The 23,123-nt window shown below is 35.4% G+C and overlaps 1 protein-coding gene across 3 annotated transcripts in view; it reads right to left on the bottom strand.

Moving 5' to 3' along the window:
• ATR (ATR serine/threonine kinase) overlaps positions 1–23,123 on the bottom strand; it is a 121,085-nt gene that overhangs the window by 12,041 nt on the left and 85,921 nt on the right. For all 3 annotated transcript variants that reach the window (XM_037525846.1, XM_037525847.2, XM_037525848.2), the window contains 11 exons: positions 21,471–21,650; positions 18,909–19,051; positions 15,989–16,086; positions 14,621–14,853; positions 13,413–13,547; positions 11,663–11,863; positions 9,812–9,955; positions 7,223–7,373; positions 3,307–3,463; positions 3,038–3,191; positions 1,242–1,393 (listed from right to left, as the gene is read on the bottom strand). In XM_037525846.1, the coding sequence (XP_037381743.1) occupies positions 1,242–1,393; positions 3,038–3,191; positions 3,307–3,463; positions 7,223–7,373; positions 9,812–9,955; positions 11,663–11,863; positions 13,413–13,547; positions 14,621–14,853; positions 15,989–16,086; positions 18,909–19,051; positions 21,471–21,650 (1,748 nt within the window). The remainder of the gene's footprint in view (positions 1–1,241; positions 1,394–3,037; positions 3,192–3,306; positions 3,464–7,222; positions 7,374–9,811; positions 9,956–11,662; positions 11,864–13,412; positions 13,548–14,620; positions 14,854–15,988; positions 16,087–18,908; positions 19,052–21,470; positions 21,651–23,123) is intronic.

Below are 23,123 nucleotides of genomic sequence, written 5' to 3'. Positions count from 1 at the left end.
CGGGCTGTAGCCCAGTTCAGTGGCGCGGGAATGGCGCCTTTTGCACCCTGCTCCCGTGCCTGGGCACCTGGTTCCTGCTCACTCAGTGAGGGACTTTCACCCCAGTGAGGGCCTCCGCGCGTCTCCCCGCAAGCCTAGGTCACAGGCGAGGGGACCTGGGCAGCCCTATCCCGATCCGTGTTTGCTTTACAAGCGCACCAAGCTCGCCGCTTTCCCGTGCAAGCTTACCGGCCGGCCCGGGGCTGTGTGCAGGTCTCCTCCAGAGTCTCTTTGTTCTCTAATGGCGCCGGGAGCCGTTCGCTCACCGCCGCGGCGAATCCTGCAGGGTTCTCCACAGCTCCTGTTCACGGGGTGTGGTGGCTGCAATAGTTCCTTTCCACTCACAGTCCCGCTTGCTGCGTAGTTTGTTCTTGTTGGTCGTTTTGGTTTGTTGTTTTCCTCCTCTCTGCTGGTCGGAGAGTGCCGACTCTGTGGGTGGGGGAGGGGAGCAGGGTTCTGCGCTTTCCTCCCTTCTAGTCTTCTTTTATGCCACTTTCTTCTTTGGGTAGTTTGCTGGAGTCGTCCATTTATCTTCCGTGTCCCAGTTCTCACTGGGACCTGCCGCTTTTCTTCCCTATTAACTTTTTTTTAATGGGAGATCTTACTCGCAGCGTCTCCTCGCTGCCATGTTGCTCCGCCCCAAGATTGCCTTTTTTTTTTAATGGCTGAATAATATGTCATTGAATTATATAGCATATTTTCTTCATCCATTCATCCATCAATGAACACAGGTTGTTTTTATTTCTGGTTCTTATAAAGAACGTTGTGGTGAACTGTAAAGTATACCTTAATAAGGCTATTATTTAAAAATCTACTTCAAGGCCTCCCCTGGTGGCGCAGCGGTTGAGCTCTGGGCTGCGAGACTGCCTGCAGCCTCTGCAGTGCCAGTTCGATCCCCAGCTGCTGGCAAGGGTCCCACATGGCGTGCAGACCTCTCCTGCCACGCCCACTGCTCCCCTCAGTGGTATGTTTCATCACTCTGCCTGTTTTATTTCCCACTCTGGCTCTGGTGAATTCTCTCACCCTCCCGTGCTTCCGACTGTACCCCAGTGCTTGTATAAATAAATCTTTAAAAAAAAAAAAAAAGGGAAAAAAAAATCTACTTCAATCAATACAAAGTGGCTTCTATATAAAGAAAACATATTTAGGAACCAAAAACTGCTCTCAAGGTTATAAATTGTTTACAAAATATAGATGATTACCTCATTAAAGGCTCTCTCTGATCTCGCATCAGTCTCATTGTAACTTCACAAGCCCTTCGAAAGAGACCTTCTGTTCCCATAGGACCCATTCCATTAACCATATTATGAGTCAGCCGAAATGGAACAATTTCTGGAACTTCAAAGGTTTCTCCCTTAAAACAATGCATTTTATTAAAGAGTAACAATGTTAGAATTTTTAAGCCTTTTTTTATTATAAATTTTATTTTTATATTGCCCATACAATTGCGACCCCCTTATTTTGACCCCAATCCCTCCCCTTCCTACCCCCCATGCCCCATAGAGTGTCTCTGGTTCATAGTTGTTTGTTGATTTTGATTTTTACTTTCTTATAGTTATGAATTTTTAAGTCTTTATGCAAAAAATTTGGAACTTTATGACTAGGAACTCCTTTACCAAAGATACCATAAAAATATTTATATTTGTACTTACTCTGGAGGCCAGATCACAAAGAAGCCATATACTTTACCTTTGCTCTGCAGGAACTGAAACATAACCACTTGGAAAAGATCTACAGGACTGAGGGAATCACCTTTCACTGAATTACTATAGTGAATAGCATCGCAGGGAAATTTTTATTCACTCAATATTTAGTCTTAGATTAACTTAATGTGCATCTTAAATAATATAAAGTACAAATAAATATTCCCATAATTTTTCTGCTTTTTAAGAGACTTTCACTTTAATGTAGAAGAGGAAGGGAAACAGCCAATTGTTATATGCTCACATCCCTCAGGCAGAAAACATAATAAATGAAGTCCAGTTCATTTATTTTCCGTCAGCCTCTAACCTCTTTCCTAGGGTTTTTTTCATAGTTCCAAATCAGTTTTCTTTTCTTCTCTTATATGATATAAAATGTACCACTGGTTTATATCTTATTTGTTCTCAAGTGGGTTTGTGACCTTTCTGGTTTTGTGTAACAGCACCAGAAGGTAACTCCAGAAAATGGTAAAAAAAACAAACAACAAAAAAACCCCAGCCAATTAACTACTATTCTGACTTCCAGGATAACACTGGAAATTTAGAGGGGGCCTTATAATCCAACCACCTTAATTTGTTCCTAGGCTCCTCTCTGGACCAAAAGAATCTCAATCTCTTTGGGATATTTGCTAGGTATTTGTATTTTTAAAAACCTTTTTTTTAAAGATTTATTTATTTATGTATACAAGAACTGGGGTATAGGCTAGAGGTGTGGGGGGGGTGAGAGGATTCACCAGAGACAGAGTGGATAGCAGAACAGGTGGATCTACTGAAATACATTGCTGAGGGGAGCGGCGGACGAGTCAGGAGATGTCTGCTGCTCCATATGAGTCACCTCTCTGGCTGGCTGCAGAATCAAACTCGGGTTGCAGTGGCTGGTGATAGCTTGATAGTGCTGTATTTAACCCCTGCGCCACCAGGGAGGCCCCTATTTTTAAAAACTTTTTCAGATGATTTCTGATATGGTGCTAGGTTTGGAAATCCTTACATTAAACCAGACTCTTTAAAACTGAAACTTAGTAAGATGAATTAATCTGTCCCCACGCTCATAACTAAGAGGCAATTGAGTCAGACCTTGAGCCTTTCCATTCAGCATTAGTTTTACATATCATTCTTTTGATCTTCCCATTCTAATTTGCTTTCCAGGTAGGCTATGGGAGATATTGATCAATATTGATCAAAATCCATCAATAGACTCTCAGTGTGGTGACTCAATGTGACTATTTAGACAGACAGTTGTAGAAGTAAGGAAATTGGAAGAAAAACAAATAATTAAACAAAATAAGCTAATACCTTACCTTATTGAAGAGACAGTTGAAATCCACATGTACACATTCACCAGTCAAAGAATCAAAGAGAATGTTTTCACCATGACGGTCTCCAAGCCCCAGGATGTAACCAACCATTGACATAACTGCAGTGGAACGGCAGTACGCTGATCTGCTACTATACCTAAAGGAAGTACAATGCCTATCAAATATCTTTATGCCATATAAAGCAACACAAAGCTAAAATATTATTACAGAGCATCTAGCCATAACAATGTATTATATTCTTGGTTACTTACCATGATGTAGGGTCAGGGAATGTTCTCAGAAACCACTCATGGAAAACTGGAGGATGCCTAGGCAGGAGAAATTCTCGGAATACTTTTAGTTTTTCAGACAAAGCTGCAGACTTTGGTAGCATACATTGGCGAAGTTCCTTTCCTGTCATATAAACTCCTGCAAGGTAGAGTGACTTAATCATACAAGCCAGGTAAGAAAATGGCAGTTTTATTTTTGTTAAAATTGTACAAGCAGGGCATCCCTGGTGGTGCAGGGCAACAGCTATCAAGCTATTGCCAGCCACTGCAGCATGAGTTCGATCCCAGCTAGAGAGCTAAACCATGTAGCGCAGCAGACCTCTCCTGTCTAGCCCACTGCTCCCCTCAGCAGTGTGTTTCAGTAGATCCACCTGTTCTGCTCCCCTCTGTCTCTGGTGAATCCTCTCACACACACCTCCTACTGCATCTCTGGCCTACATCCTAGTTCTTGTGTGCAAAAATGAATAAAAATAAATCTTTAAAAAAATAATAAAATTGTACAGGAAAGGTCTATTTTTATTCAAATTGTTACTCAAAAGCAAGAACATATGGAATTTTTTCAATTATACATAGGTACATTTAACTTCTGATATTATAATAACATAAAAAAACACATTATATTTCCTGATACTTATTCAAACAAAAACCTCTTGTTGATGAAAATTTATACAAATTGAAAACAAGTGGAATCAAATAATTTCAGAAGATAATACACAGAATATATCCAATGTGAATAACGCCCCTGGAATTGTAAAAATGCTGTAGTCCTTACTAAAATTACAGCTCTATTGATTAGTAAGTAGTATAGGTCAACAATGCATCACTACTAAGAGAATGACAATGGTACTCTAAAATAATTTGTTCTGTATTAAGGCTAGCCTGTAAAATTCAGAGTATATCTTGCCCATAAGCAAATTTTGTACAATGCAAATCATCGGAGAAACAGAAGAACTTTTACTTCTGATATATATGTGAGCTGTTATTAGGTGATTGATATGATTCTAGTTTATAAAACGCCTTTTAGACCCTTTTTGTTTTGGCACTTTTTATATCCAAAGGCACAGCGAAAAGTTTCAACAAGTTTAGAATATGAGATTTTTAGCTTCAAATGTTGTGTAGTTCAACAAGATGGTAAACATTTTTTTTTTAAATCCAATAATGCAACCTAAAACTTGTAAGAATATTTCATCTTGAGGCCTCCCTGGTGGTGCAGCGGTTAACTCTCAGCACTATGAAGCCACTGCACCACGAGTTCGCTCCCGACCAGGGAATTAATCCACATGGTGCTGCAGACCTCTCCAGTCTTGTCTGCTACTCCCTCAGCAGTGTATTTCAGTAGATGCGCCTGTTCTCCTTCCCACTCTGTCTCTGATGAATCCTTTCACCCCTCCTTCCCCACTTCTGGCCTATACTCCAGCTCTTGTATGCACAAATAAATGGAAATAAAACTTTTTTTAAAAAAAGAATATTTCATTCTTCTAAATGAAATAGTCAACAGCAAATTCCTCAAAATCAGATTTAAATATGTCTAAATTTTAGCTTTGTAACTCTTAGGAATGGTAACTTGGATAAGTTATTTAACCTCTTTGGCACTATTCATAAAATAGAGATAATTAGATATATTAACAATAATAAATAAAATAATGTATATATTTTGCACAATACCTATAACTTAGTAATCTATCAATATTGTTATGAGTTCCTGGGGCCTCCCTAGTGGCACAAGGCGTTAAGACGCAAACTACGAAGCTGTCCGCAGCGTCTGCAGCACGTGTTCAATCCCCGGCTGGCCAGGAAGCTACCCACATGGCACAGCAGACCTCTCCTGCCTCCCCAGCTGCGCCCCTCAGCAGTATATTTCAGTCAGTCTGCCTGTTCTGTTCCCCACTCTGTCTCTGGTGAATCCTCTCTCCCCCCTCTCCACACCTCTGGCATGTACTCCAGTTCTTGTATGCATAATTAAATCTTTAAGAAAAATATGTTGTTATGTGTTGAATTGTATTCCTTAAAAACAATGTGTAAGTCCTAACCGTTGGTACCTGTAATGTAACCATATTTGAAAATAGGGGTATGCCCATGAAATCAGGTTAAGTAGGGCAGGCCCTTAATATAATATGACTGGGGCCTCCCTGGTGGCACAGCAATTGAGCACCGGGCTGTGAAGCTGCCTGCAGCCTCCGCAGCGCCAGTTCAATACCTGGCCATTGGCGAGGGGCCCACTTGGCGTGCAGACCTCTCCTGCCACGCCTGCTGCTCCCCTCAGCAGTGTACTTTGTCAGTCTGTCTGTTCTGTTCCCCATTCTGGCTCTGGTGAATTCTCTCACCCTCCCGCGCTTCTGACTGTACCCAGTGCTTGTATAAATAAATAAATAAATCTTTAAAAAAAAAAAAAAAATATATATATATATATATATATATATATATATAAAATATGACTGGTGTCCTTATAAAAAGAGAAAACAGAGACATATAGACTTAGGGAGAATATTAATGGGGAAGGAGATAAAGGATGACGCATCTACAAGCCAAGGAATTCAAAAATTGCTGGTAATACAAAAAGCTAAGAGAAAGAAAGGTATGGAAACATTTTCCCTAGAGCTTTCAAAGATATCATGGCCCAACTGACACTGAGTTTGGATTCCTAACCTCCAGAATTTTGAGAATAAATTTCTATTGTTTGTAACCAGTTTGTGGTACATTGTTATAGCAGCCATAGAAAACGTATACACTTATTTTCTACTTCATTCTGAAAACCTGATCTATTTAAAGTATTACATCGCATGTATTTAAAACATTTTTTTGTTATGAAATTATTTTACAAGTTGCCACAAATTCTTTGGCATATGTTTTATACCTAGCTTTTTAAAATGTTTATACCTTTTATAATAATAGTACAAAACATAGCATAATCAAGAAATTAATATTACAATATTACTAACCAACTTTCACATCCTATTGAAATTTCACCAATTGTCCTTCTACTATCCTTTTCTGGGCCAGGATCCAATATTACATTCAGTCGTCCTGTCTAATTAATGGGAAAATTTTCTCCCATCTGGGAAATTTCTGTCTTTATCCTTTGCGACCTTCACAATTTTGAGAGTTCTAACCATTATATATTTTTTCCTTCACTGTAAAGTTAATATTTTTTCCCTTTGTAATTAATATGTAGAGGAGGTAATTTTGAGGCTTTACAAATAAACTGTTTCTCATCACGCTTTTTCCTATTAATTTTAGCATCCATTAATAATCATTGCCTCCAACAATTTATTGCCATGACATTTGTTAATTGATTTTTCTATTTCCATCATTTCTTCTACATTTATTCATTGCAATTACATTGTAAGGAAAAACTGTTCCTACTTCTTTAATTATTCCAGTGTCTGCTTATATCAGTGTGGACTAATGTCTATTTTATTCCATGGGTTATACTCTAACACTATCACTATTTTGTTACACAAATTACCCCATGTTTACCCAGTGTGAAAGCCCAACTCCAATCTAACATTTGATTTCATTCAAGTCTTCCCTTTCCTTATCTTTCTCTGACAGTTAAAAAAGCTAGCGTTATCAAGGATATATTTACTTCCTTGCTAAAGTCTGGTATACACATAAAGTATAGTTTCACTGTTGCTAATCAAGACTCCTGTGAAAAAAGTTTTCATATACTTCTATGCAAGCTACCTCAAATCCTTTGTGATGAAGATAGGAAGGAATTAAAATACAAGGAAGGTAAGAAGGAAGACAGTTAAGTGCTACTGTATACAGAATCTCATTTAACTTAGGAATCTCACTAAAAAAGTACAATGATACGTTATAATGATATATCCATGTCATTATATTAGTACCTATTATACCCATATTATACATTTACATTGTAAGAATTAATTTTAAGTACCTTTTTCCTTATATAGTTTGGTCAGAATAGGTCTCAAGCCAGAAGTATTGTTAACCCATTCAATAATTCCACATTCATCATTCAGTGGAATAACTGCATATGTCCGAATATGAAGTTCTCTTCTACGAGATTCTGCATCTTTTCTTAAGCACTGTTAAAAAAACAAACAATTTGAAAATTTCTAAATGCTATATCAATATAGCTAAAGACTCTTCATTTCATGGCAAAAGAATGTCAATGAAAAACTTGCTAACTAGACCAGTTAAGATAAGTTCATAAAGTAAAGCTCGGTCAACCAGAAAAACACTCAATGTTCAGTATCTAAACATACTAATGTCTACTGAATAGTTAGTGAATTGTTACCAATTAACCAAATACAATTTTATTTATTTATTTTTAAAGGTTTATTTTATTTATTTATACATACAAGAGCTGGGGTGTATGTCAGAGGTGAGGGCGAGGGAGAGTGTGTATGAGAGGAGTCACTAGAAAAAGAGTGGGGAGCAGAACAGGCTGATCTACTGAAATACACTGCTGAGGGGATTAGTGGGTGAGACAGGAGAGGTCTGCTGCACCATGAGGGTTAGCTCCCTGGCTGAGGATCAAACTTGAGCTGTAGTGGCTGTGGATAGCTTCATAGTGCTGAGACTTAATCCCTTGTGCCACCAGAGAGGCCTCCAAATACAATTTTAAATAAAAATAATCCTTCCATTTTTATTGCCTTTGAAATGTGTTTTTGATGTGGTTTTAATTTTAAAATTAAATACTTTTGGTTAAACTATGTGGCGCAGTGGTTGAGCCCTGGGCTGCAAAGCTGCCCGCAGCCTCTGCAGCGCCAGTTCAATCCCCAGCCACTGGCGAGGGTCCCACATGGCGCGCCAGACCTCTCCTGCTGCACCCGCTACTCCCCTCAGCAGTGTATTTCGTCACTCTGCCTATTCTGTTCCCTGCTCTGGCTCTGGTGAATTCTCTCATCCTCCCATGCTTCTGACTGTACCCAGTGCTTGTATAAATAAACAAATAAATATTTTTTTTAAATTTAAATAATTTTGATTAAGCTAAACAAAACCATTAAATTTTGTTTTAATCAGCTGATGTGAATTAATCAGCTACTATACCTTTTCTATATTTAGGTCTGTAACTTTTCCTGCTTAAATGAGGGACTAGTGAAATGTGGGAGGGGATAAAAAGGAAGGATAAAAGCTTTATAGACAAATAATAAAATTTTATCTTTTCATGGAATGATTTAATTATCACCAGCTGGAAACACAGTTGCTATGTATGCACATGGATACAGAATAATTCAAAATGCCTAAAACATTTATAATAAGAATTCCTTTATTATCTCTGAGATAGAAATCAAGCACTTACCAATAAAACTGAAAAATACTAATAATCATCTTTAAACAGTATATATATAAAAATAGAATTTTTTTCTAGAACTGAAACATGAAACAAATAAATGTGATAGAAAAAGTACATTACAGAAGACTTAAACATTAAATAGAAAATATTTCCTTATAAATATATCTTACACATTTTGGCAATATAATCAAATAATTTCATTATTAAAAATTTAGGTGAAACCATTAATTCTACTTCTAGTACATACCCAAAATATTGAAAGCAGGCACTCAAAAGGATAATTGCATACCCATGTTCATAGCAACATTATTTATAATAGCCAAAAGATGGAAGCAGGGCCTCCCCGGTGGCGCAGCGGTTGAGCGCTGGGTTGCGAAGCTGCCCGCGGCCTCTGCGGCGCCGGTTCGATCCCCGGCTGCTTCCCGGCCACCGGAGGAGGGTCCCGCATGGCGCGCAGACCTCTCCTGCCGCCCGCTGCTCCCCTCAGCAGTGTACTTCGGTCCTTCTACCTGCTCTGCTCCCCGCTCTGGCTCTGGTGAATTCTCTCACCCTCCCGCGCTTCTGACTGTACCCAGCGCATGTATAAACAAATCAAAGAAAGAAAGAAAGAAAGAAAGAAAGAAAGAAAACATGCCTCTATAAATAAAAAAAAAAAAAAAAGATGGAAGCAACCCAAGTGTCCACTGATGAATGAATGTATAAACAAAATGTTTCATTCACATACAGTGAATTGTATTCAGCCTCATGAAAAAAAGAAATTCTGATACATGTTATGAAATGGACAAACCTTAAATATATAATTCTAAGTGAAAAGAGAAACTAAACAAAGACAAATATTATATATACTTATACAAGTAATCTAGAATAATCTAATTCAAAGACAGAAAGCAGAAACGTAGTTAGAGGGAAGAGGCACAGCGAGTTCTTTTTCACGGAGTTTCAGTCTGGTGAGACAAGAAAAGTTCTAAAAAAGATGACGGTGATCTTACACAATAATGTGAATGTACTTAATACCACTAAACTGAACTGAACATTGAAATAGAGTTAAATGGTAAATTGTATATTATGTATATTTTATCCCAATGAAAAAATTAAGTAAAGATGAAATTAGCACTACATTTCATTCCTTCTTTTTAAAGAGTGATCTACTTATATGCTGAAAAGGCCAAATTACATTGATGTTAATTATAGTAATTCTAAAATAAAAGCAAACTGTCTTCAAACCTTATTGATCAAGGAATTGAATTCCATTAGCCTACAATCCTTTCTCAGGTCATCTTTTGGCTTACACATCATGATGTAGAACTTTCCATCAGATCCTTTTAAAGAGATTTTCTTTGGTTTCTGAAGAGAAGCAAGAATTTCCACCTAAAAATGATGAGTCATATACAAGTTAAGATCAATAATCTATGTCTAAGCTTCTACATTTAATATAGTGTTACTGAACATCATAAAAAGAATAATTTATTTTATATATTAAATTTAATATTTTAATTATATCTAATTTATTTATTTGTGAACTATGAAAAGGATGTTTGCCCACTAATAGAGATATAGTTTCATCTATTAGGAATAGCTATGAAGTAAAAGGTTATTTTATCAGCACTGTAAGTACTTATACATCCAAATTTAGGAAGCACCTTCAAAGAAGTCAGAATGATTAAAGGGCTTTGAAATATTTTTTGAGACTCTTTCTTTACAACCTGAAGACTATTTAAGTGTCTTTAATGGTAAGAAATGTGTATGAATTAAAATTTACATGCTTTTTGAAAAAAGTAACTCCTCCAAAATCAATAAATAGGCAGAAAAATATACTTGAAGTTAAAAACAAGATATGAAGAAATATAGGAATGATTTCATTATGTAGTTAATACCTGGCTCTGAAGCAGTTAAAAAATGTTTTAAGTCATACAAATACTGGAATATAGAATTTTCAAAACTATGTACTTAGAAGTGCTATAGTACCATTTCTTTAAAATAGTTATATAGGGCCTCCCCAGGTGGTGCAGCGGTTGAGCGCGGGACCGCAAAGCTGCCCGCAGCCTCTGCAGTGCTAATTTGATCCCCGGCCACCCTCGAGGGTCCCACATGGCGTGAAGACCTCTCCTGCCACGCCCGCTGCTCCCCTCAGCAGTGTGTTTCATCAATCTGCCTGTTCTGCTCCCCGCTATGGCTCTGGTGAATTCTCTCACCCTCCCGCGCTTCTGACTGTACCCAGTGCTTGTATTAAAAAAAAAAAAAATCTCAAAAAAAAAAAAAAAGAATTTCACTCATATTTAAAAAAAAATAAAAATAAATAAAAAATAAAATAGTTATATATTTATAGCTCATACTTCAAAAAAAGAACAAAGCTCTTCTTTGATGAAATTTGCTTCCTTCCACAATACAAACAAAAAAATGTATTTTGCTCTTTTGTATCTTGTATCTTTATTTTTAGACAAAAGATATAGAAAATTCAGATTGTGAAAAAAATTAGTCATACTAAACATCTGAAAAATCAAAATAGTAGGTTGAATAATGATCTTTTATAAATATAATTTTAATTTTAAAATGGTTCTAGAATTTTTTTTAAATTGATTTTTTTTTTGTAGAGTTGTAGAGGAGTAAAAGGAGGGAAAGATAAATATCATGTAAATGCATATGAGTCATGTGAGGAGAAGATAAAATGTACACGGTCAAAGAGTTGACAATACAAGGGTATAAATGATTAGAAAGACATGTAATGTTTGCAATGCAGACTAGACAAGTTTAGAAGAGAAAATGTGCTCAATGTTGACACAAAACTAAAAAGTATGATGGAACTGACTCCTCTATTACACCATTTTAGATACATTAGGAATATAGCAATCTTCTCAAGATGAATATTTTTTAGGTCATAGATCTTGGGGACATGGGAGTTTTAGCACTTAATTTTGTCCCATCTGTTAAGAGTTTTACTTTTCTGAATTTCCAATCATTTTTCCTTTGCAAATAAAATTCACTTAGTCTCTGAAAATAGTTTTAAAGTTAATTTGAAATTTTTAAATTAACACGATTTTAAAAACATAGTTGCAGTTAAATAAAACTGAAATTTACCACATCATCAAAGCTGGCAATATAGGCCCAATGTCCAGGAAATGGCTCATGGTTAGCATGGGCACCGGGAATTGATGGAAGAGTAGGTATCATAACTGATTGCAAAGGAATGAGGATTTCACTAAAAGTTGCTTCTTCTACTAGTTTTTTAAGCATTTTAAAATGAGTGCTCATGCTTAATGTAGAACTACTTCCATCGACCTGGAGGAAAAATAGTACATTTTAATTTCTCTGTGTTTATTTGAATTACAGATTAATTTCAACAAAAATAAAAACTTTTACTTCTACAATATATTATGACTCAGCAGCCTACAGTTTTCTAAGTATTTTTATACATATTATCTTGCTTACCCTCTCTGTATTATTTTCCCTTATCAATAATAGTAACTAATATAGTATTGTTTAAAAATAGTATTAGTTAATAATTCTGGAAATAATAAGAGGCCCACAATCTATTTAATCAGACATTACAAAATCTGATGAGCTCTATAAATCATTTTTTTTTATACCAAATCACATTTGGCAACAGAATGATAACTGAACTTTTAACTTAATGCAAAGATTAATATGTTTCACTTCAAAAATACTTATATATCTAATTAGGGGCTATCCCATGAGATTATTCATAGTGGTGAGACTCAATAAAAACAATATGCACTATATTACCAATAAATATATCAGAAAAATTCTGAATTCCTAAATACAGCAATCAAATAGGATTAATACAGAGAGTTAAAAAACACTACTATTTTGAAATGATTATTGATGCAGGAAAGGTGAGAAATACAGTAGTTTGTATTTTCTTACCTATCAGCAGTAAATAAGTCAATGTTTTAAAAGTGAAATCTAGCTATTTACCTTATAATGAGTTTCTTGCTCCCTCTTTACAACTACCCCCACTTCTACCTTTCCTACATTCTTTAGGATTTTTTTCCCAATCCAAACCTTAATTAAGAGTAATAGGTTACTGGGGCTCCCTGGTGGCGCAAGGTCTTAAGCACCGCACTATGAAGCAATCTGAAGCCTCTGCAACATGAGTTGGATCCCCGGCCGGCGAGGGAGCAACCCACATGGCACAGCAGACCTCTCCTGTCTCTCCTGCTGCTCCCCTCAGCAGTGTATTTAAGTCAGTCTGCCTGTTCTGTTCCCTACTCTGTCTCTGGTGAGCCCTCTCACCCCCCACATCTGTGACCTGTACCAGCTCTTGTATGCATAAATAATCTTTTTTTTAAAAAAAGAGTAATAGGTTATTCCGGTAAGGATGTCCAACTCTGGTCACAAGTCTATTAAAAAAGTAGTTATACTATGTGATAACCATCTGCTTAGTACCCTACAAGGCTATGAATAACTCAAGACAGGAGAATATGCATTATTCATTTTTGCTTCCCTTAGCATTGTTCTTGATCCTTTACAAGGAATGAAATATGTACTGAAAGAATGAAAATCAAACTCCAATCTTCCTTCCTCTCATGTACATGTAATAGCTAATATATGTTAAGTTTTAGAAATTTACAGATGTGACACAGAGTAATCATAGAAGAACTTTAACTGAGTATTTTGCATACTCATAAATTTATAGCTTATTTCATATTCTTTACATAAAATTACATCTAATATGAACCATTTACTCACAAAATTTACATTAAGAAAAAAATAAGAATTTTAATTAAAGAAAACTACCTAACATTTTATAGATATTTTATATAAAATTAACAAACATTGGTTTTGTAAGTAGTAAGATTTATAGTACCGGTTTATTGCACAATTCTAGAAGCTTATCTGTTAGGCGAGTTGCATCTCCAACAAACTTTTCTAAGGATTTTTTCATTTGAATAGCTTTTTTCAGGATTTCCTTACATCTGTTCACACGCATGGGGTAAGAAGACTGTCATAGAAAAAAAGTTAAATGCAATTTTATGTAAGATTTTAAAAAGATAAATCTTTTGACTGACAAAAAAAATCAACTGACAAAGCATTTAGGATGATAGCTTACACTGATACAGATTCTCCGGAAATAAATTTGACAATACCAAGAGCCATAAAAATGCTGCTATCCTATGACTTAATGAATTCCCTTCTTAAGATCTATTCTGAAGAAATAATCAGAATATAGATAACGTTCACATGTATTGCAAAAACAAAAAAACAAAAAAGAAACAACCTAATGGTCAACAGTTAAATAAATTATAGTGTCTAACTATATAGTCTTCTATAATTATTAAGATTATGTCTTTAATAAATGAATACATGATGGTATATTCACATCATAGAATGTTAGTCAGCTGATAAAAGGTTGAATTAAAGCTATGAAATTATACAAGCTACCTAGAAGATTTTATACTACATATTTAGTGGGAAAAATAAGGAATAAAAAATGTCTACAGAAAATATTTAATAGCATAGCAACATGCTTATGGTGATATTCTTAAGTGAAAAGTACAAAATTACATAAATATATGATCTAAATTCAGCATTATAATATACATAGAAAAATACTTCAAAATATTATTGAATGGTAGGAGTGAATTTTAATTTTTTTTAAATCTCTGCTTTTTAAATTCTCTAAAACGTTGTAAATGTTCATAAATATATTTATAAACATAAATTGCCATTAATGATGCAATTAAGTTTTTCAAGTATTAACAGTTTAGGTATTTTACATTGAAACACCTGAAAAAATAGTAAGTGGCCATCTTATACAAAGCATTAACAGTTTACTAGACTTTATAAAGAAAATCCATGCTGAATTCTTTGACCTTAAACATAATAGTCACTTTATTTGATATGGTAAATATTCCTGAATTTAAAAAAGAGACATTTGCTATAATTCCTCTCTTTTTAAAAATATTTATGTTCTGCTACTATCAAAAGGAGAAGCCCTGGTACCTGCAACTACATATTAGCAATAAATAATCAATGCCATTTAAGACGGAAAAAACAATGTGACTAATATATTACCTTTGACACAGCTGTCATCATCCACATTGCTTGTTGAGGATAGGCCAAAAACACTTTAGCTATAATTTCCATCAAGACAACAAAAACTTCATCATGAGAATGACAAATTCGGGAGATCAACTGTGAAAAAGCAGTCAAAAACTGATATGGAGCTAAGTGATTTGTGTGGTCTGTAATCACCTTGTTTATTTTAGATAAATCATTTCTCATCTGTACACGATCAGAGCGGCCAGCTGGAAAAAAAAATTGAAAGTCAACAATAGTAAATCATTTCCTTTCACAAATTTTTAAAAAAGATATGTATTGTGCCCATACTGAAAGTTAGATCACTTGTCAATTTGTGAAGACAGGTGTCTTTGTCCAAACAAGAAAAATATTTATGGCCATTAAAAAACTCAAGAGCCGTAAATTTTCACTAGGAACAAACAGAACCCATTTTCCATTGAAATTTTTAGGGTAAATTAACTAAATCTAGTATCTTTCATTGTATGTTAAGTTTTAATAAGAAGTGAGCAGATTTTCACTTGCAGGCTCTGAACTGCAACTACTCAAAAAGCCTAAGTTCAGTCTTCCCCCCTCTTAATTAACATTTAGTTTCTTGCTTACCATTTTATTTTTTTTTTAATTTTATTTTTTTTATAGAGACATGTTTTATTTATTTATTTATTTGTTTGTTTGATGGTTTGTTTATACATGCACTAGGTACAGTCAGAAGCACGGGAGGGTGAGAGAATTCACCAGAGCCAGAGCGGGGAGCAGAGCAGGCAGAAGGACCGAAGTACACTGCTGAGGGGAGCAGCGGGCGGCAGGAGAGGTCTGCGCGCCATGTGGGACCCTCCTCCGGTGGCCGGGGAGCAGCCAGGGATCGAACCAGCGCTGCAGAGGCCACGGGCAGCTTCGCAACCCAGCGCTCAGCCGCTGCGCCACCGGGAAGGCCCTCTTGCTTACCATTTTAATTATTAAGTTAATTCTGAGTTTTTAGTGAGTTAGACTGTCAAGCCAAATCTGACTTTATACCAATGGTTTTTTTTTTTGTTTGTTTGTTTCCTTTTTTTTTTTAAGATTTATTTATTTATACAAGCACTGGGTACAGTCAGAAGTGTAGGAGGGTGAGAGAATTCACCAGAGCCAGATCGGGGAGCAGAACAGGCAGAAGGACAGAGGTACACTGCTGAGGGGAGCAGCGGGGCGCGGCAGGAGAGGTATGGTGCCATGTGGGACACTCATTTGTGGCCAGGATCGAACCGGCGCTGCAGAGGCTGCGGGCAGCCTCGCAGCCCAGCGCTCAACCGCTGCACCACCAGGGGAGGCCCTATACCAATGTTTTAATTCTTCTGAGTCTCTTAAAATTTTTCATAAAAATTATACCTTTTTCCCATTCATATGCCTTAGCACCAAAATCAAGCCATAGTGATAACATTCGTGGCATCGACTGATAAATGAATTGATTTCCATACTGTAGAGATCTGTAATTAAATAGAAATTATTAATGTAGTATTTTTACACTGTATGAAGTAAAATTTAAGCACTCACACTACCACTTGAATTATATATAGCCTTCTGACAAAAATTACAGTTATCAGTATTTATTCCAAGTAGTGGCTATCTTTGACTCCTTTCTCTTTTTTCCTTATTATATTCTTCATTAATCCCTATATTGCCTGTAAAAAAAAAAATATGTCATGACCTAGTGAAAATCCTGTCAATGCTTCTTTCAAATTGTCCTTAAGATATATGCCTTCCTTTGCACTACATGGCCAAAGGCATAGGTCAGGCCCAATCACTACATTACTAGGAAATTAGAATAACTTGGTCTCTGTTATTCTACATTTCTTTCTCTCAGTAAATTCTAGAATAATATTCCTGAAGTTTGAGTTTTATCTTCTTCTTTCTGTTCAAAAAACAGGAATCAGTGACTTGAAGATTATAACTATACAAATGACCCTGCCTAGGATTCAATATTTACAATCTTATTTCTTTATAATTTTCCAAACTTATTTTATCTCCCACTATTCACTCACTAGGATCAATCTTCCATCAAATGCAATCTCCTCACCATCTTCCCAACCCTGTTTCTCTGCCGAATCTGTAAAGTTAGTAATGCCATCTTCTTCTGGAATTTAATTATCCTCCAAATCCTACCTTCTTCATGAGGCTTACCAGATTTCTGCAGCAATACGAGTAAAAAAAGTGTACTTTTGAAATCATGAATTCAGTGGCCTGAGTTTTAACTTCAGAGTTAGCCAATAGCCATAATTTCTGTACCTGTTTGGTATCATTTATTTTGATATCTGATCACACATTCTACTATATTCCATTACTTAAATATTTTATATACTTTCTCAAATTGGACTATACCTCCTTGAAGGCAACACTGATGTTTAATTAGTAGTAATAAATAATTTCAATCTATCAGGGGAAGAATAAGCTTCAACGGCTGAGTTTTCTCCTTTAGGTACAACCAAATGGTTTTTATTTATTTATTTATTTAATTTTTACATCACTGTTCATCTTTAAACAATATTTGCTTCCCTCCACTCCCTCAGGTGTAGTCCCCATAGAATTTCCTTTACCAATACACCCGTGCACCATCACCTCAGTCCCCTGTGCTCCTCCCTCCCTCCTCCTCCCCTGCAGTATGTCTCTGATTTCTAATTTACTGTTTTTGCTTTGTTGTGTTTTGTACTATTATTATTTTTTTACACTGATGTCTTATTTGGTTCCCCTATATTCCTGCTATAAGTGAAACCATCTGATATTTTTCTTTTTCCTTCTGGCTTATTTCACTGAGCATAATTCCTTCTAGCTCCATCCACGGTGCTGAGAATGGCATGAGTTTATCTTTTTTGAGACCCCACTGACTGGGGAAAAATTTTGCACTCCATACAACTGATAAGGGGCTGATCACAAAGATATACAAAGAAGTCACATGACTCAAGAAAAACAAAGTAAATAATCCAGTCAAGAAATGGGCAGAACAACTTAAAAGACATTTCTCCAAAGAGGAAATGCAAATGGCCAACAGGCATATGAAAAAATGTTCAACATCCCTTATCATCAGGGAAATGCAAATCAAAACCACACTGAGATGCCACCTTACACCAGTAAGAATGGCACATATCAAAAAAACAAGCAACAGATGTTGGCGAGGAAGTGGTGAAAAAGGCACTCTTCTACATTGCTGGTAGGAGTACAAACTGGTCCAACCACTATGGAAAGGTGTCAGGAGGTTCCTCAGTCTACTAAAAATGGAGCTACCATATGACCCAGCAATTCCACCCCTAGGGATCTACCCAAAGGACACAAAAACATTGCTCCAAAAGACCACCTGTACCCCTGTGTTTATTGCAGCACTATTTACAATAGATAAAACCTGGAAACAACCCAAATGCACAACCAAGTGTTTTAACAATTGTGGACAGATTATATTCTAAAATAGCTTTATTTCCTCAAACTGTACTTTAAAAATCTAATGCTACAATGTATGTAACAACTTTATTAATATCAAGGACTCTTCTTCTTTTAGAAGTTTATTAATTACTGTATTCCAATGCACAAGATATATGCTAAGACTAAGGAACAAATGAAAGCTATTACTTATTTTACAAGAGGAAAATACACTTAATAATTGTCTTCTGCCTGCTTTCATTTCAAAATGCCAATACATCAGGAATTCTGTCTCAAAAACAAGCTATTAGTAATCATTAATAAATAAAATCAGCTTGGATTATATAAACCTTGAATTCCATTCTGGGAAAAAAGGCTTGACCAACTTGCAATCCTAATACCCCTGATGAATAAATATGCTTAAATTTCTGAAAATATTGAAATGAAAGAAAAATTCTCTTAATAATAGACAAATTTAAACAGATTTATTGTAAAGCAAAGGTACATGAGTATGGTAGCAAAAATGAATGGAGTATCATTTTTACGTCTTTGGAATAAAACCATTTCATACAGTATACAACTGCTGAGCAGAGTATGTTGAAAGAAAACATTCCATTGGCAGTTAAATATATTAAACTAATGTCTTACAGAATTTTAGGAAAGATAAGAGGATAAGGGTGTGAGATAGGAAGGAAATTTAATTTTCATTGTATATTTTATTATAGGTACTACTGAAATTTTAAAATATATGCATGTTATTTTTTCCATTAAAAATTTATTTTTAAAAAGGAAAACATAATAAGAAAAATATGCATCTCAACCAAGGTAACAGAATGAATCAATGTTGAAGTGGTATATGCTAAGATTGATGGTAATTGTTCAAGTCAGCAAAGTCACTCACCTTCCGAAATGAAGAACTATATAACGAATGAGATCACCCTGCTTTTCCATTTTGTTGTCTGTGACCATGGGCATCAATTTGTCATAGTATTTGGCAAGGTAGAAATGCCCATCCTCCCACTCTGGCAGTAATAAGGTCACATCCTGGAAAAGTGGACAAAGGATATTCACCTAAGAAAACCACACACTATGCTGGGAATTAAAGGGAAGAGATTATTAGGGATCAACAGTATGAGACCCACATGAAGCAGAGCAAAGTCAAAAGCAGACTAACTCTTCAATGGGGATAAAGCATAGCTACTTTTTTAGGAAAGTTTTTTCAGGATTGTTGGTCCACTATCCCAACATGAAATGTATTGGGACAATTTGCTAATTACAGAAAGAAAAATCCATTTACATTGCACCACATTTTAAGATACATCAAAATAATTTCCAGATGGATAAAGTCTTCATGTATTTTTAAAACAACTCAAATAGGGCCTCCCCGGTGGCGCAGCAGTTGAGCGCTGGGTTGCGAAGCTGCCTGCAGCCTTTGCAGTGCCAGTTCGATCCCCGGCTGCTCCTGATCACCGGAGGAGGATCCCACATGGCGCGCAGACCTCTCCTGCTGCCCGCTGCTCCCCTCAGCAGTGTACTATGGTCCTTCTGCCTGCTCTGCTCCCCGCTCTGGCTCTGGTGAATTCTCTCACCCTCCTGCGCTTCTGACTGTACCCCGTGCTTATATAAATAAATAAATAAATAAATCTTCAAATAAATAAAAATAAATCTTTTTAAAAATAAATAAATAAATAAAACAACTCAAATAAAGGAAACCATAAGATCTCTGCTGATGACAGCACTTTAAAAGTGTAAGACTATGATTAAAGATTATCACATTTTATTTTTCCTCAAGAATTCTCACCAGTTTTTGTCTACTTATTTTCTCCACTCTTTATAATCAGCTTCTGAGAAGTGTTCTCTACTTCTATTCATTCCTCAAACTATTTCTTTTTGGTTTCAGTCTACCACTCTACTAAAGCAGTTCCTTAAATTCAAGAGATACATTCTAATTCTGATCTCACTTGAACTCTCTTCAGCATCAGTTCCTGTTGTCCACACCATTTCCTTTTTGAAATACTTTCTTCTTTGTTTTCCATGAGGCCATAATCTTCCAAGTTTTCTCCTTCCTTTCTGACCACTCCTACGCAGTCTCCTGTTATTTCTTCTCCCTGACCTTTAAGTATTTGTGTGGTTTGTTTTTAAACTTGATTTAAAATGTAATGAAAAATAGAACAATTACTGAAATTAAAATTTTAATTAATTAATTCATGTAAGTTTGAAAATAAAGTTTAGCCCAGGAACCTTCAATGAGATCTTGCATTTCCCCTTTCCAAACCTGAGACCATATAAATGATGAGTAGAAGTGTGGAACAGATGCTGGATTCATGTGCCCAACCAACTAAAGGGATAAGGCTGCCAGTGTGCCTCCTTCATCTAATCACAGAATTAGTGAAGGGAACAAAGGAAAATAGTAATTAAGATTTCTTCCAAAAAAGATTTTTCAATCTGATTTTATCATCTTTGTATCTTCCTTCCTCTCTTCCCTTCCTTTTTCTGGCTTAACTTTTTAAAATTTATTTTGGGAAGTAAACTTTACATGTAAAAAATTACACAAATTTGATAAGTCATCAGAAAGTGATCACAACTATGTAAGAACTCCAGAAACACAAGTCCTCCCAGCCCTTGCAATCACTATTCCCTTTTACTTAAAAATAACCACTGCTATAGACTGAATGTTTATGACTTCCCAAATTCTTGTTGAAATCTAATCCCCAATGTGATAGTATCTGGAGGTGGGGCTTCAGGATGTGAACAGGTCATGCGGGTAGGATTGGGATTAGCAAACCCCAGAAAGTTTTTGCCCATTCCATTTGTGAAATCAACCAAAGTCATTCACATAACTTTGGTTTTCGTTGCTATATAGTATTCCATTATAGGAATATGGTATAACCAGTTATCATTCTATAACTAGTTTACTTTTTCTCTTTTTTAGTTTCTTTTCTAACTCCTTAAGATGAATAATCATTATTTTGTGCCTTCATTTTTTTCTAATATATGCAAATAAATTTTAAAATTTTCTCTAAGAATAATTTTAGTCACATATAACAGGTTTTGATGTTATAATTTTATTATCATTCAATTCAAGGTATTTTCTAAAAAATTTCTATTGCAAGTTTTTCTTTGCTATACGGATTGAAAAGTAATATCTCTTATGATGCTATCCATGCAAAGTTTAATACCGGCTAAGGAAGGCACATATTATGTTTGTTCAAAATTTTTCAGGCTACAATGTGGTTAATGCTGGGAAGTGCTAATACTATACTTCTTAAACTGGATGGAGATTTCACAAATGTATTTATTTTGTGATAATTTTCTAGTTATATTTTATGGTATATATTAATTTAAAAAAAGTTTCCTTGCTATTTTTATACATTTATTCTTCCATATGGAAAAATTATTTTACCCATTTTCAAAAAGAAAAAGATTGAATTTCTAACTGAAATTACATTATACATTTACTCGCCTTGTATTTTTTCATAACTGCATTACTTTCAAAGTTAGCTGTTTCTTCCATAAATCGGCCCACTAGTAACATAGCTCGACCATGGATCAACATGTTCTTACTCTCGGCAGGGGTTTCATTTTCAGGAAAACATAATTCAACACCTTTTTGAAGAACAATTAGTGCCTGATGAACATCACCCTAAAAGAAAAAAGTGTTTAAGTACATATCTCTATTTTCTGAAGAACAAATAAAGTTTTAGCTTTATTAAAGATTACATTAAATATGTGTATGTGTGTATAAAAATCTATTTGGAATTTCATGTTCACTTCTCATTTCTCTCCTATGAATGTAAATCATAAAAGGAAACATTGCTTCATTTCATGTAGAATTCTTATATTTGTTCATTAATTCATTTATTCATTCATTTCCTAGTCATAAAAGTTCAGGGAATTAAGTAGATGACTGGGAAGAAACAAGTATGAATAAATAAAAAACGTGTTAAATAATAAATAAATAACACGTGTTAAGTGCTATTAACCGAAGAACATTCACGAGGCAGTAAGAGGCGCTAGGGAAGGAAAACCCCTAAAATCACCTGAAGACACAGGAAAACAGAGTAGAGCACTAGTTAGGAAAGCTATCAAATGAAGAAAATCTGAATTAGATCTTGAAGAATGAGTAGGAATTTTCCTTGCAGACAATTCAGTGCAGGACATTTTTGGAAGAAGGAGTATTAATTTTTATTGGGAGAATGGCAGTAGTTAGGGTGTAAGCTGAAGTCTAAACTGTTGTGATGGTGATAAATAAAGCAGAAGAAGGCAGACTGGAACTCAATGAAAAGGACCTCTTGTGCTTTCTAGAGTTCAAAATTAATACTAAAGTCATGAAGAATACTTTGAAGTATTTTAGTCAGGGGAGCAACATGATTCAATGTGCATTTTAGAAAGATCATAGAGAAATGGTGAGATGCAAAAAAAAAAAATGGTGAGATGCTAAGTGCATGAATTAAAGAAGCAGAGATAAATAAGAGGAAGCAAAAGAAATTTCTAAAGGATATTTAGTCTCCAACTGTGGAAAGTGAGACAGAGGAAGAAATTCAAGACAATGCTCAGATTTTGGTCTCAGATGAAAGGATGTTAAATACAGGCAGGTTCACAAAAATAGGAGGTGATGCAGGTATTGTATAATAGACAATGAATTGCTTTTTAAAATACTGAATTTAAGGTATTACTAGCTTAGAAATGATCAGGTACCAATAATGAAGGCTGAATTATTACTTTTAAACACCATCTAAGAGTTTCCCATCCAGGAAATATCTTTGTGTTCTTTCTTCACACCATAATGTTGATGCAATCACATATGGTACCAATTATAGTTGCAAAGTGTAAATTTCAGAACACTCTATGCTGAGTACTATACTCATGACAAACATGAAGAAATATGTAATAGCCACTTAACTCTGGGGTACAAACTGCAAGCCCCCCTTCTCATTACTACTGCTTTAATCTGGGAATTGCTGGAGACTTTTGTTCTGCAGCTAAAATTGTCATGACAGGCTAGATTAGAAGTAAATTTTGACAATAATACTGTCAAGCCCACACAGAAGTAATTATCTGCCAAGGACAGCAAGTAAGATACTGTGTTATTTTCACTTAAAAAATATTTTTTGAA

The sequence above is a fragment of the Talpa occidentalis genome, unplaced genomic scaffold (genome assembly GCF_014898055.3).
Source record: "Talpa occidentalis isolate TD23 unplaced genomic scaffold, MPIMG_talOcc4v2.1 talOcc4.4, whole genome shotgun sequence".
In the NCBI taxonomy this organism is placed as follows: Eukaryota; Metazoa; Chordata; class Mammalia; order Eulipotyphla; family Talpidae; genus Talpa; species Talpa occidentalis.
The sequence above is the reverse complement of the archived record's forward strand: the minus strand, read 5'-3'. Positions and strand labels throughout refer to the sequence as shown.